General features: G+C 35.7%; 2 protein-coding genes and 1 long non-coding RNA gene across 3 annotated transcripts; 2 read left to right on the forward strand and 1 right to left on the reverse strand.

Moving 5' to 3' along the window:
• Positions 1–3,076: 3,076 nt before the first annotated feature.
• On the forward strand, positions 3,077–7,740 carry LOC117236687 (radial spoke head protein 6 homolog A). The gene is made up of 11 exons (XM_033499840.1): positions 3,077–3,195; positions 4,184–4,373; positions 4,507–4,715; positions 4,889–4,976; positions 5,156–5,407; positions 5,860–5,982; positions 6,088–6,241; positions 6,434–6,582; positions 6,902–7,128; positions 7,376–7,566; positions 7,652–7,740. The coding sequence occupies exons 1-11, from the start codon at positions 3,077–3,079 to the stop codon at positions 7,708–7,710; spliced, it is 1,761 nt and encodes a 586-aa protein (XP_033355731.1). The 3' UTR covers positions 7,711–7,740.
• Positions 7,741–8,213: 473 nt separating this feature from the next.
• On the forward strand, positions 8,214–9,310 carry LOC117236664 (exosome complex component RRP46). Its single transcript, XM_033499798.1, has 5 exons — positions 8,214–8,425; positions 8,484–8,597; positions 8,688–8,809; positions 8,878–9,021; positions 9,093–9,310. The coding sequence occupies exons 1-5, from the start codon at positions 8,326–8,328 to the stop codon at positions 9,273–9,275; spliced, it is 663 nt and encodes a 220-aa protein (XP_033355689.1). The 5' UTR covers positions 8,214–8,325; the 3' UTR covers positions 9,276–9,310.
• Positions 9,311–11,502: 2,192 nt separating this feature from the next.
• Positions 11,503–13,479, reverse strand: LOC117236694. Its single transcript, XR_004493895.1, has 2 exons — positions 12,855–13,479; positions 11,503–12,103 (listed from the first exon to the last, which is right to left on the reverse strand). It is a non-coding gene; the product is annotated as an uncharacterized LOC117236694 (long non-coding RNA).
• Positions 13,480–13,701: the final 222 nt, after the last annotated feature.

Consider the following 13,701-nt stretch of genomic DNA (forward strand, 5'->3'; position numbering starts at 1 on the left):
TTACGAGATTGAGATTATTAGCGATTCAGCCGTCGAAAATTCGCTATGTGCTGCGGTTTGACCCCTCCCTAACCGATCCCTCATTGACGAATTGACCCCGATGACAAATCGCGTCGCACGTGTGACTAACTGATAGCGGCGCGAGTTTCTGTAATCCCCGCGATCCTAAAGCCACTGGTGGCCGATTAGCGAACGCGATTGCGTTCAGTTAATTAGTGCGTACAGATTGTCAGCCTGCAGTCAGGATTTCCTCTCTCTATTCCAAATCTCCTGGTTCTATTGATTTTCCTGCAACTCTACATATTCGTATTTTTATCAATGACGATGGAAACGAAAATTAAGATTAACGGTTCCGGCTTCAAATCTCTAATTTGCTAGTCGTGATTTTTGATGGAACAACAATGTTTTTTGAATAGCTATTTTCAATTACTGTTTGTATAGAAAATTTGATCACGGAAATATTCAAGCAAAGTAATTATCTAGTTCAATGTGATAAAAATCGTATTATAATGGTTTGTCGCCGTACGCAAACATTCCATATTATGCTTTTAAATATATTATTTGTTATATTGCTTCAGTTTAATTACTTTTCCAATAGTAGTCCACAGTCGAATATATATTAAATTAAAATTGTATTTTGATAAATCGAATTTAGATGCGTTCCCTATTGAAAACACGTTTTAGCCAGTTCTGCGGGTCATTCTATTATAGGAAGGAATCGCGACCTGAAGAAGATTGAGAAATATAGACGAATTTAACCTGACTTGAAAAAAAAGATCGGTTGAAAGTATTGTTAAAATTAGACGGCGATGATGGAAAATTTGTTAATAATATATCGTTGTAACTTTATTGGCATTAGTTATTCATAGTGAAATTATGTATTTTGAAGAAACTAAAAACATTTCCAGTAGAGCAGAATTGTTTTTTCAATAAATAATCTTTTTGTGCAACATGAAACTGTAAACATACAGACTCTTACGCTCTTTGATGGAAAATATGTAGAACAAGAAACATATACTTAATCGGTTTTAAATACGAATTAAATACGAATTTTAAATTCTATTCAATTTATTAAACATATTTCCAGTGATCTTTTCGAAAAATTTCTTGGAAACAGGGTAATGCGTCAAACGTTGCGTCACATTTCATAAATAACATTTGGCAGACGAAGAGTTACAAGACCAATTGCGTTTCGTGTATGTAACGTAATCATGTTTAAAAGTCAAGGTGCTTGGTAAACTATTAACACTACGTTGGATGATCATTTCTCTGCGGCATATCTCCGTCGTGGTTCGAGGAGCGCGTGTTTAGAAACGGCTTGTCGTACGGTATAAATTGTATATACATATTGTAAGAGAAATTGGTCGTGTTCAAATAAATAAACATCCGTCTGAAAATGGGAGCGCTAAACAAACGATGATCTTGATCGTAAAATTCGCGGGGGCGGTGGCAGCATCGCTATTTATTTAAATAGTGGATATTTTTGTAAAAGTTCTCTGCGCGCTACAATTCTCAACTTGCTTGTAATTTCAATTTCTTTTTCTTTCTACTCTGCAGACTAATTTTTCTAACCCTTTCACGAAATTGTATAACTTTTGTTATTTCCACTTCCGCAATGTTATATAATTCTATAATTCGTTGTACGTAAATATGGTAGGTTAATAAATTCTAAAATTTACGTAATTTACGAACGAAATCAATTATTCCTTGCGAAGTTTATCTCTCTATTGGTGTAATCTTAGTTTCAATTCGGATCATAACGATCGGATAATTGGAATATCGGTAAATTCAAATTGTACGGTTACGTATTACCTAAAATATCACGGCGATGATTCCTTCGTTTTCGTTATTTTTATTATTTCCAAAAGGTATTTATCCGAAGATATTCTAAATCGAGCTGTTTCGTCGGTTATCGCTCTGTTAGGTCACTTTTTCCAATGGCAGGACACGTGTCCTGTTACACAGCACTAGGGATGGGCGTCAAAGGAAGCAGCTAGTGACCTCGAGAAGCAACGTTTCTATTTAGGGCAGACGATAGACGATAAACCGTGCTCCAGGATGCAGCCTGATAGAAAGCGGCGCGTGCGATTTAATTTCATTAAGATAGATGGTCATTCATATGCGCGACATAATTCATTCTCGCGTCTCTCACTGTACTGCGCCATTAGCTTGTTCATTGTTGATTGGATTTTGATTATCTCCGATGTTATATACTCACTATTAAATCATTATCGTATAAAATTTATATCGATATAGTAAAACTTCTAATTTGTGATTTACCTGAATTATTACAAAAGTCTTTGTTTTAATTTCATAACGTATATTTAATTTATTACTCGCATTCAGATCGACATCGTATACATAAATCATAAAAAATGCATTGCACTCTACGTCAGAAATATAAAACCATATCTTCTGCGTGTAATTTAAACCGAGTCTATCATCTATTTTCTATCTAAATATATTTCTATCTAAATACATCTATTTTCCACTACTCAGCCATCAGAAATCAGATTGTTTAAATCCCAGCTTAATTTCAGGTTAAATAACTTCAGTCGTATAAACACAAAGTTCAATAATTTAAATCTGACAATACATATATCTAGCCAAAAGGTAACTCATTTTGATACAAATGAATATGTTCACGATGAATCTCCATTGTGAATAACCTCATTATTTCCAGAAACAGGTATCAGCGAAAAATCAGCGGAGTAACATTTATCTGCAGGTTTAATTAATTTCATTCTGATTAACAACGTTTTCGGTTCGTTAATATAATTGGGTCATTAGATAACGCTTTCGAAACTGTAGCCGCGAGTAACCTAAAGCGTCCGTGGAGCGGATGAACGACACTGATTATACGCTGAAAATAAACGAAGGCGACAGAAAAAAAGAGAGAATCGCCATTGTCTGACACCGCGATATACGCGTGTTACAAAACGATGACATCAAATGTATAAAACGGTTACGTTTTAGTGTACGATAAAAATTAGATACATTTCGCGTAGTTTGCATCGAAAACAAGAGTAGAATCGTACAGAAATGCGTTGGCGGAGAAAATAAATCGATGTTTAAGATGGCGTACAGCTATAACATCGAAGAAGTACCGCCCGACGATGTTCCCTGCGTGGAACATGATATACGGCGTGCTAAAAAGTTTCTTCAAAAACACAGTCCGGAGTCAGGTGATAGCTTGTGAGTTCATGAATTTGAAACGCGACTTGCTCCACCGAATTTAATCGGTGGATCGGTGAATCGTTGAACGTAGAAAATTTGAAAAAGAAAGAGGAATTAACTTCTTGTGGGATCAATTGATTAAACTTAAAAGAAAATTGGGATGTGTTTCTAGATATAGAATGACTATGGAATATCGAAATTTCTGAGAAAGAAAAGTTTGAAACTTGTTAGGAATTGTAATTGATTATATTTCAAAGTGACAGTTATGATCACGATGTTCTTATTTCTCGATAGAATGTATGAAAAGGTTAATTTAATGTAAAAGGCTGACAGCGTACCAAACTTTTGAACGTATGTATATCATTGGTCACTATATCATTGTATATTTGGAATTATACTCGTTGTAAACAGAAACGAAATGTACAGACATCTCCTAGCATCCCTTATGAAGTTAGAATTTAATAATAATTACATATCAGCTTCTTAGGAATAGCGAGACGCTTCGAGGAAATCTTATCGAGGTTATCAAATCAAAAATATTATCTTTGACTACTACTCGCTTTTGAATATAATCAACTATTTTAGTGGTCGATTTATTATTAATAAGTTTGCTTTACGATCTTCTGGAAACTACTTAAGGCAACTTCAACTAGTAATTGTTACCATATCATGTTACGATAGTATATGAAAAGATTACACACAGACAATTTTTAATTAGTAATTCCCAATCTGCAAAAATTGCTAATAAGGTTGGAATTTAAATTAACCTTTGTTAGACATATAATCTTCCTTTATTGAATCAATACCAAATCTGTAACATGAATGTGACTCGATATTATAATATAAAAGAAGTGTTTAATAAAATAAAGACTCGACTGTTTCATTGCTCAACCTATAATTAATTAATAGTGACGATCGGAGTCGATCACATTATCTCTACAAATACAAAGTATTGTAATAGTAAAAATTTCCTTAGATATTATTTTCGATTCTGAACGATTCTTAGGTACGATCACTTGACGGAAGTTTTAGCGAAGATACTCGCCGAGAGGCCAAAGAACGCGGTGGATATTTTCGAGGAATTCAGCAGAAAAGTCAAGGAGGAGAGATTCAAGACTCAGTCCAATCATCTACGAGACGTATACGTTGCACCGGCGCAGTATGAGGATGCGAAAGAGATCATCAAGCTGTTCAAGGTACGGACAGTAGGCAATTAACGATTAAACCGGGATCTTTGATTTAACTGTCGTATAAAATAGTAACGTGAATCGCGAGGAAAAGTTGGTCGTTATATAGACGGATACTTTGAGCGTCTTACTGCAATTCTAGAATGTTCAGAGTATCTACGAAGACAAGGGAGAAAAACTCGAGACAGAAGAGGAAGAGGAAGAAGGGGATATAAAGAATAAAATACCCAACATGTTGGATCTTCTATTTTATTTCGAACAGACTGGCGTGGGGTTGCCACGGGGACAAATGGTATTGCTTAATTTGTCTATACGAAAACTCATGGCCGAGTCTCCTATAGAAAATGTCAGGTAAATACCGAGAAATTTTATTATCGTAAAAGAAATGTTCGAAAATTAATAAATTCGCGCGATAGATTTCGGATAAAAATCCTTAATAATTTAATTTTATGCGATATATTTTGGACAAAGATTCTGAATAAATTTTTAAACAATATTCTTAAATTAATAATTTCACATGATAGATTTTGGGGAAAGGTACTTGGGAGTCCAAAAAATTATTACGTGGTAGAAGCAGACTTGCAAACAGAGGAATTGAACAGAAGATTAGAGGTAAAAGAATGACTTGGAAACAAAACTTTCATTTTTCACAATGAAATAAATCCAAGTACTGTCTATCTTGATATTATTTGCTTGAATCACGAAACATTGTAAGCCAACACGATAGAGTAAATTCATTTTAGAAAGAGAGAGAGCAAAGCACTTTCTGAATATCGTCCACGCGTCTGCAGAGAATGGCGGAGGAGGAGAAACAGAGGCGTGAAGAGGAGCGAACCAGAGCGGAAGAAATGGCTATAGCAGAGAGAGAAGCTGCTGAAAACATGGAAAGAGAAGCGACGGAGGAAACTGAGGGAGTAGCTGAAGCAACGGAAGAAAAAGAACCGGAAGGTTTGAAGCTCGTCTTTCCGCCTCTACCTACTCATTCGTGGGTACCACCAACGGAAGTACCGTCGGAGAGAATCGGAACTGGTGCGAATACCAAGGTATACTTCACGAATATCTTTAATGTAGGAACAATAAAGACAGCAAAATTTTTTTACCGAAAAAAGAGATAGAAGTTAATTGTTACACGCGAATTAGATTGAGCTTTATGAAACTTATGGAAATTGTAATTCATGTGTTATTTTTTAAAAATAAAACGCTTTTCATGTATTCGTACAATTTTTACGCAAAATTACGACGTATCGTAAAAAGTTAGGAGCACAACTTCCACAGAATTAAAAATGAAATTATCTAATATGAGTCATGGTTTCTGACTAACGATTAAACGTAACGATATCATTACGTAACATTCCATTAATCGAAGTGGAATCACATTGTACGAGTGGAAAACATCAGCAGCATTCAAAGCGCAACGTTCGATCGAATTAATATGCGACGCAAAACACGGGGCGTGTTTTCCTGAGCGTGATCCCGGTGGTCGACTTTGTTCCAGGTGTATTTTGTATGCAACGAGCCCGGTTTGGACAAGTGGATCGAACTGCCACCGGTTACACCGCAGCAGATAGTAATTGCACGACAGATTGTTCGCTACTGTACAGGAAATTTGGAAACGCCGGTACGTGTTCATTTTCCACAGAGACAAAAAAATAAAATAAAAAAGAAAGAGAAAGGTGAAAAATATCAAAAATCGAAGAACCACGATTATATTTCCGATTTATAGTTTCACACTTTCCCACCATTCCCCGGCACCGAAAAGAATTATCTCCGTGCACAAATAGCCAGGATTAGTGCGACCACCCAAGTTTCGCCGATTGGATTTTTCACTTTTGGCGCCGGAGACGAGGAGGAAGAGTTGATGGAGGAAGTAGAGGAAGGTATATAACGTTTCGTGTTTATCTGGAAGAAAATTCGAAGAAGAAAGATCGGTACTATAAATTATTCGCAACGCTCGTTACTGTTTTATATAAGACTCGTTTTATTAATCATAAAAGAGGAATTTTTCTACTTTATTCTAACTTTATTCTACTTTTCTAATATTCTTTAAATACCATTCATTGCATGTATAGGCGGAGAATTGTCAGAGAACGTACATTACGATCCTTTGCCTATTAAGGATTTAATAGACCCTTCCATGTCGAACTGGTGTCATCATGCACCGTATCTTTTGAAACAAGGCCGCGTCGTATGGTGGAATCCAAAGGCAGCACAAGAAGAAGTTAGTCATTCTTATAATAATAAGAACAGAAACACAAGTTTGTAAAGAATAAACGAAACTTCTAAAACGATCAAATATACTTCGTTATGGTCGAAACAAAAGAATCTTACCGAAAAAGTTTAGATAAAATTAATCGAGAACAAAATTTTATTTTTAAAATGAATATTGCACCGATCTAACATTGGAAGCTAAAAGATTAACTTGAAAAAAGGACAATATGTATATAGAGTACTACAGAATGTAATCTACTTAGCATATATCTATGTAGAAAATATCTACATAGAAAATATCTATTATGGACTACTTATCATGAAATTAGGAAATTGGAGAGGAAGAGGAAGTGGGTGAAGAAGAGGAGGAGGAGACAAGAGCTGGACCCGAGGCAGAGGTTGGTCCACCACTTTTGACACCGCTATCGGAAGACGCTATCGTGGATTCGATAATACCGTGGAGAGTCTTGCAATCTTCTCACGTCCAACTTGACCAGGCAGTTGCGTTAATTAGATCAAATATTTGGCCTGGCGCATTCGCGTTCGCCTGTGGAAGGTGCGTGCACTCTAGCCCCTACTCAATAATGATTTTCCATTAAGCAGACGTATCTTTGATATTTATGTCGCCGACGAATATAAATTCCCCTTGGGATATCGAAGAAACAGCACGCCAAGCTTGGCCACGAGGGGTACGGTTTTATCATGGGGCGAATCAACCGGGAAAAGAGGAATTATGGCGCGTTAAAGGAAAATTAATGCGCGAGAAATTACGCTAATGTTACTTTAATGGTATCTCTCCACAGGCGTTTCGCTAACGTGTACATCGGCTGGGGTCACAAATACATCACGTACAATTACAGTCCACCGTCCATGCCACCTGTGCAAGATCAGTACATAATCGGTCCCGAGATTATGGAAATACAAGATCCCACCTTCGAACAAGAAGAAGCTTACAGAATTTCTCAGATGCCACCTCCGCCAGTTATACCGATGGGTAAAATCAATGAAATTAATAGTATAATTGGGTTGAGAAGATTTTATTTTTCTCGCGTTATGCAAAAAAGTAATTGTTCTTGCAGGAGAGGAAGAGGAAGAAGGAGTTGAAGAAGAAGAGGAGGAAGAAGAAGAGGAAGATTAAGAAGATGAGCAATTTGGATAACTACGTTATCAGTAAGGTTTGGATCTAAAGGGATCTAGATTTACTGGTAAAACAGACGAAATCGACTGTTGGTACCCTTATAATTGACTTATCTTGAGAGAGAGAATAAGATTTCTTACTATTTAAATCAGTCTATGTAAGAAAATAATATTCTAATGTTGAACACTTCATGTGAATACTGCATATGAAAAACTATGATACTATATATTATATATATTATAATTAAGTTTAGTATTTAAAAATTAATTGAAAAGATACATGATCTTTAAAAGTTTATATCTATCAAAAAATGTTTGGAAAATGGTTCAATATAAGTATTAAAAATTATAATTATGGTAATTTGTATATTTTAGTGGTGTACAGCATTTTTTAAGAATTAAAGTAAAAAACATTTCTTGTAGATCAGTTTTCAATCGGTAAAATAGGAATTCCTTCCTAGGGAATTTTGTTTCCTAAACGTTTAATTCGAATTACTGTAACACGTGCTATATATATATATATATATTATTCTATATCGTATCATAACCTCTAAACCACGAATTTCCCGCCAAGTATAATTAAACAACATATGCTTTTTAATTGTAAGAAGCGGACATGTCTGAAGAAACGCCGGAAGGTGAATTTAGATTACGACCAATGAATTGTGAATTAAACCAACTTTCAATGCCTGATGGATCGGCAATGCTAATGCAAGGTAGGTTAACCTTAATTATCACTATCATTATTTATTAATAACATTTTATGTATTTTAGGAAATACTGCTGTAGTTGCTGGTATATATGGGCCGATAGAAGCAAAACCACAAAAAATGATTTATGATAAAGCATCGGTCGAAGTATCATACAGTCCTATCAAAGGTCCAGCAAGTAAGTGAAACAAAATTTTTATTTATTGAATTAAAGCTGATTCAATTGCTCAACAACATAATGATATTAATACATTATTAATTTTTCAAGAGGTGGATGACAGAATGACAGAAATGTATATCAAAGAAACTTGTGAAGCTGCAATAATTGTTACTTTTCATCCAGCAACTGCTATATGCATTAATATACAAGAATTAGAAGATTCTGGTGGGGTATGATCTTTACATTCCTAGTATAAAATCACTTATACTATATATTAATAAATATGAATAAATTTTAGATATTAGCCTGTACAATAAATGCAGCATGCTTGGCACTTATTAATGCTGGTATTCCAATGAAATTTACTATTGCAGCAGTGAATTGTATGATACAGGAAGGCACTGAAAATATTGTACTAGATCCTGATACTACTCAATTACAGGTATTTAAAGGAATATTTATATACTTTAAGGGAAAAATTGAGATATTTAACGAATTATCTATCCATTTTAGGAAGCTAGAGCAGAATTTACATTTGCATTTGATAGTATGAATAAAGATGTTATATGTTGTAATACTGTTGGTAGTTTTACGGAGACAGAATTTTTGGAAGCAATGGAAAAATGTAAACAAGTTAGTCAATATGTATTTGATTTTTATAGAAATCTTGTAAAAAAGTATGCAAAAGTGATATAATATATATATATTGTTTGCAAAACATGTTCTAAATACTTCTGTCAGGATCAAGCAATTTGCCATTACCATCTTTTTAGCACATGCGAAGGAATTGATTTAATGATCTATTAAGTCAATTAAAAATGAGTATTTTGATTTTATCTCAATCTTAATCAAAATGATATAAATTTTGTCAAATATTAACTTTAAATATAAGAAAACAGAAAAATTACTTATTTATTTATTATTTATTTAGGGAAAAATTATAAGGAAATAAGTTCTGGCAACTAATAATCAAAAAGTTCTAAAAACAATCGCGATATCTCGTTATTCGTAACACTAAAACAAACACAACTATCATTTCATTGCATTAAATTTGTCGGGTCTCTTCTAAATTTAGTCCCGAAAATCTCTAATTACAAAAAAAAAAAAAAAAGAAAAAAGGAACCATGGTTAACCATTGTCTTACATACGTACGTGCAAACAATTATAATGCCCATACATAATTATAAAATCACAAGTTCGTTTTGAAAGCCATCTTGTGACCACGACCGTAATAATGAATTTAATTAATCGATAAGTAAAACTAGAGACAAGTTGTATTTTCTACTCGTGCCAGTTTTACGGTCGGTTTCTTAAATTTGAATTCCAAAGACAGGTTGGACACGCTATAACGCGCCTACCCGATCGGAGACTGTCTGATTTGTCCTGATCCTACCCATTTATAATTAACACTCACACCAGAAGGTATGCTACCTGTCTACCTAACACTAGATTTGGAAAAATGGCAAGAATCGAGTAAACCAACACAATCATCCTTCAGTTCTCAGACATATCCTCCGGATGCGAAAAGCTTACACTAGGGAGAGGTTCCGAAACGTCTCCAACATTCGAGTCTGACATACAACTTTTACATTCTAATTAACGTAACATTTTCCTGAAATCAACTGACGGTGGCTAGCGACCATTGTTTTATTAGCGATTAACTCTATCCTGAATTGATAAATAAAGCATAAAATATTATTACTCGCAGGTAAAAGATTTACGTTATCTAACCAATCACCCGTGTCGATTCGGACTATTCGCCTTACGACATGATTGGGTGACTGGAAGAATAAAAGTTACATGCAACTCATCATTAGACGCGAAAGATATCGTCATTAATGTTATCTCTGTTCAGAAAAGATCGTCCCTCAAATATCGTATCCTATGGTGGAAGTGAAGGTTATGCAAAATCTATAATAAAAAGTAATTGTACTCCATTAAATGCTCAAATTTACTTGGATGTTATAAATTAATGACTTAACTGTTATAAATTAATACCAAATCTCTGTAAATCGTTGAATACGAGAAAGTACTTTATGTTATATCCACTTCTTCAGTACCTTGACTTTGTTTTAAATTTTACCAATTTTCACGTTCGAATTGAGTATACAGTAGAATTACATTTATTTGAATTTATCGTGGGATAAATACGTAATTCATATAATTGAAGTTCATATGATAAAAGCGTACTTATTCTCCTTGCTATTTATAATTTCTTCTTCATATCATAATAGTTCACGTCCAGAGAAGTAAATTTAATCACCAAATGTTTATTTCATTAAAATTTTGTATAAGTAAACGAAGTGCGTCAAACGAACTAACTACATTCGACATAACGTTATAAACTGTAGAGGGCGTAATAAAACCTCTAAATGGTCGGTGTTACAGAACATGTGGCGGAATTTCTCTGTGGATATAATATCACAGAATAAGAACTTTATTCTGACTAATTTTTAATGCTATATTTTTATAATACTTTTTATAATATTTTTTGTAACATTTTTATAATATTAATTATTAGTGTACATAAAATATTACAAGACTTTAACACCCTATTCCTACAATCTTTTGTTTGAAATTAGCGTTTAGTTAAATACAGTAACTGCAGATGACTCCAATAATTTCTCTGTAAAGTGCTGCACTCTAGTTGTAGCTTTAGTGAAGAATTGTTATTCGCGGTTTGTGGTTTGTCACGTTTAAAGAAAATTTCGTTTTCGTCTTGTTGTCGTGTTATAAATCATAATTCAGTTTTTACTATACAACGAGCACAGTAAACAATCTAGTTAATCACTTTTCTGTTATCATTTTTTGCAATACAATTCCTTATTACGATGTACTTATTTCTATTTTCAGATCAGCGCTAGAATCAATTGGAAAGTACTTCTAACCGTCATACTTCAAATTCAATCAATTTCTGAGGAGATAGGTTCGTCTAATCAGTTTATTATTTAATTACATATAATTACATACCTGCATGATCTTTCTTATATCTCAAACGCATGCAATTGCGTTAATATGTTCAGAGTTATGTTATCGCCTCACCAGACATTCTCGTGCAATATTTCCCTGTAATGCATAAATATCAAGAAGCAAATTCAAATCAACAGGTAGCTTCTCAACTTCCTCCGTCGCCCTAGCAATATAACTTTAAGTTTCGCGGTCATTTATCATCGCAGCCCATTAACTTACGCCATAACAATCGGCGTTTCTTAGATTGCAATTATAGTAAATTTTCGTGCAGCTTTAACGAACCGTGTATATGCTTCTCTAATAACAGCTACGACTTTTCGTTGCCATCTTGTCTACTGGATACAATGAATTATTATACAAGTGTTTCGTTACTTCCCTCTTCCATCGTGATAGCTTGAGTGTCGTGACGAATCGCTGACTCAGCTGTGTCAATCATTTCGGTTGCGTTAATTTCTCTGGTTGCTTTCAGGGGAACCGTGCAGTAGACGATTTAAGAATATAGTATGCATAACCATATAGATACCTATAACCTATGCATATGTATATATACCTATCTGTAAAAAATAATGTATATATGTACCTATTTGTAAAATACCACGTTTGTGGAAATAATTCAAATGTAATATTATCATATTATCGCAGGAGTTTGACTTTTACATAATATTTCAAGTAATCGATCATATTCGCGCGATTTCGAAACAATGTAACAATGCATACAAATAGACTTCTCCGATAATCTTTGCATTACCATGCAAGAGTAGATATGCATCGGTTATGCATGTTGCTTCGTTAAAGGCAGTGTGGCGTGTAGCGAACGTGACATTGTGGAATAAATAAAGTTATATAATATGGTAGAATAAATGTGCATATCGATATCGTGTTCGGCGAATTTGCATCCGCGCACGTGGTACTATATTTCGACCTATCGCCGTAGCGCGGCGCTATTAAAAACGAATGGCAACCAATTACGCGGGAATGCAATTGCGACCATCTCCGTACGAAAATGATCGTTCTCTGCGATATTTCCCAGATCCGTTCTCCGACTTTGATAATTGCCAGTTGGCCAATTATCATTTGTAATTCCGTCAGAGATCGAAGCAAACCTGCTCGAAAGTAACTATGTTACCGTGAGTGAAATTCAGCTGTGCTTGTACGTTCGTTCTCCGTTTCTAAACTGGCAACAAACGGTTCCCTTAACGTACAGGATAATGAGGTCTATCCGCGATTCTGGTTATCGTTGCCGAGTATCTTAGACCTTTTCCAGAGAGGCAAAGAGCAACTAACTGACACGTAAAAAATCCTTACCAACGTCCTTGCTTGACGGTTTTCAACCTTGTCGGGAGTATTCCTACGCGATTATCCGTGTCATCGACGAGCGATTGACTGTGCATGCTAGTCGCGTATGAGTGTATCGTATGTGTACTATGTAGCGTATCGTGCAACGTGGGTGACAGTGGAGAGAGTAATGCCTACGAAGGAGATCTCGAAGAGGAAAGAGACAGCTAGCCTCGACGAAACAAGTAGAGTGAGAGGGGTAACGATGTGAAAGACGAAAGGAGAGGAATAAGGGGAGGAAAAGGGAGAGGAAGGGGGACGGAGAAACGCGTAGCATGAAATAAAAGGGGAGGGAGTGAACAGCTAAGGGGGGAGAGCAAAGTAGGGTGGGCGGCGACCGTTTCAAGCGGAGGAGTGCCGTAGGGGCCGATAGGAACGAAGACCGTTGAGTTTGAGGCGAGGTGAGTGAAGCGCGGGCGTCACGACGACGTCGGTATCGTGGCTGGCCTCCGCCAATCCGTCCCTCAGCGGCCATGTTGCTCGTATACCTGGGGCGGAGCGCCATGGTCTCTGTCTTTTTACGTTCTCCAAGCTTCTCTTCCGCTCTCTCGCTTGCTCTCCTCCTTCTTCGCAACCAACGTCGCGTCCTCGTCTTCTTGTCGTTTCTATTCTTCTCCTTCTTTCTTTCGTTCTTTCTTCATTCGTTTTGTTTCATTTTTCTTCCTTCGCCTCGCTCCCTCTGGTACGCGTACCTTGTTCTTCTCGTTCGCGCTCGCGTTACACTTCTCGCAGTCGCGTTTCTTTGTAGCTCCTCTTTCTGCTCGGCCACCTTCTTCTTCTTCAGGGGTAGCCGATCGCGCACCTGTGTGACCGGTGA

The sequence above is a fragment of the Bombus vosnesenskii genome, unplaced genomic scaffold (genome assembly GCF_011952255.1).
Source record: "Bombus vosnesenskii isolate JDL3184/JDL3185 unplaced genomic scaffold, Bvos_JDL3184-5_v1.1 scf7180000013351, whole genome shotgun sequence".
In the NCBI taxonomy this organism is placed as follows: Eukaryota; Metazoa; Arthropoda; class Insecta; order Hymenoptera; family Apidae; genus Bombus; species Bombus vosnesenskii.

Coding starts and splice junctions, on each gene's coding strand:
- LOC117236687 (XM_033499840.1), top strand. CDS start 3,077: ATGGCGTACAGCTATAACATCGAAGAAGTACCGCCCGACGATGTTCCC. Junction 4,977..5,155: donor AATTGAACAGAAGATTAGAG/GTAAAAGAATGA, acceptor ACGCGTCTGCAG/AGAATGGCGGAGGAGGAGAA. Junction 6,242..6,433: donor GATGGAGGAAGTAGAGGAAG/GTATATAACGTT, acceptor TTGCATGTATAG/GCGGAGAATTGTCAGAGAAC.
- LOC117236664 (XM_033499798.1), top strand. CDS start 8,326: ATGTCTGAAGAAACGCCGGAAGGTGAATTTAGATTACGACCAATGAAT. Junction 8,810..8,877: donor AATTAGAAGATTCTGGTGGG/GTATGATCTTTA, acceptor AATAAATTTTAG/ATATTAGCCTGTACAATAAA. Junction 9,022..9,092: donor CTGATACTACTCAATTACAG/GTATTTAAAGGA, acceptor TATCCATTTTAG/GAAGCTAGAGCAGAATTTAC.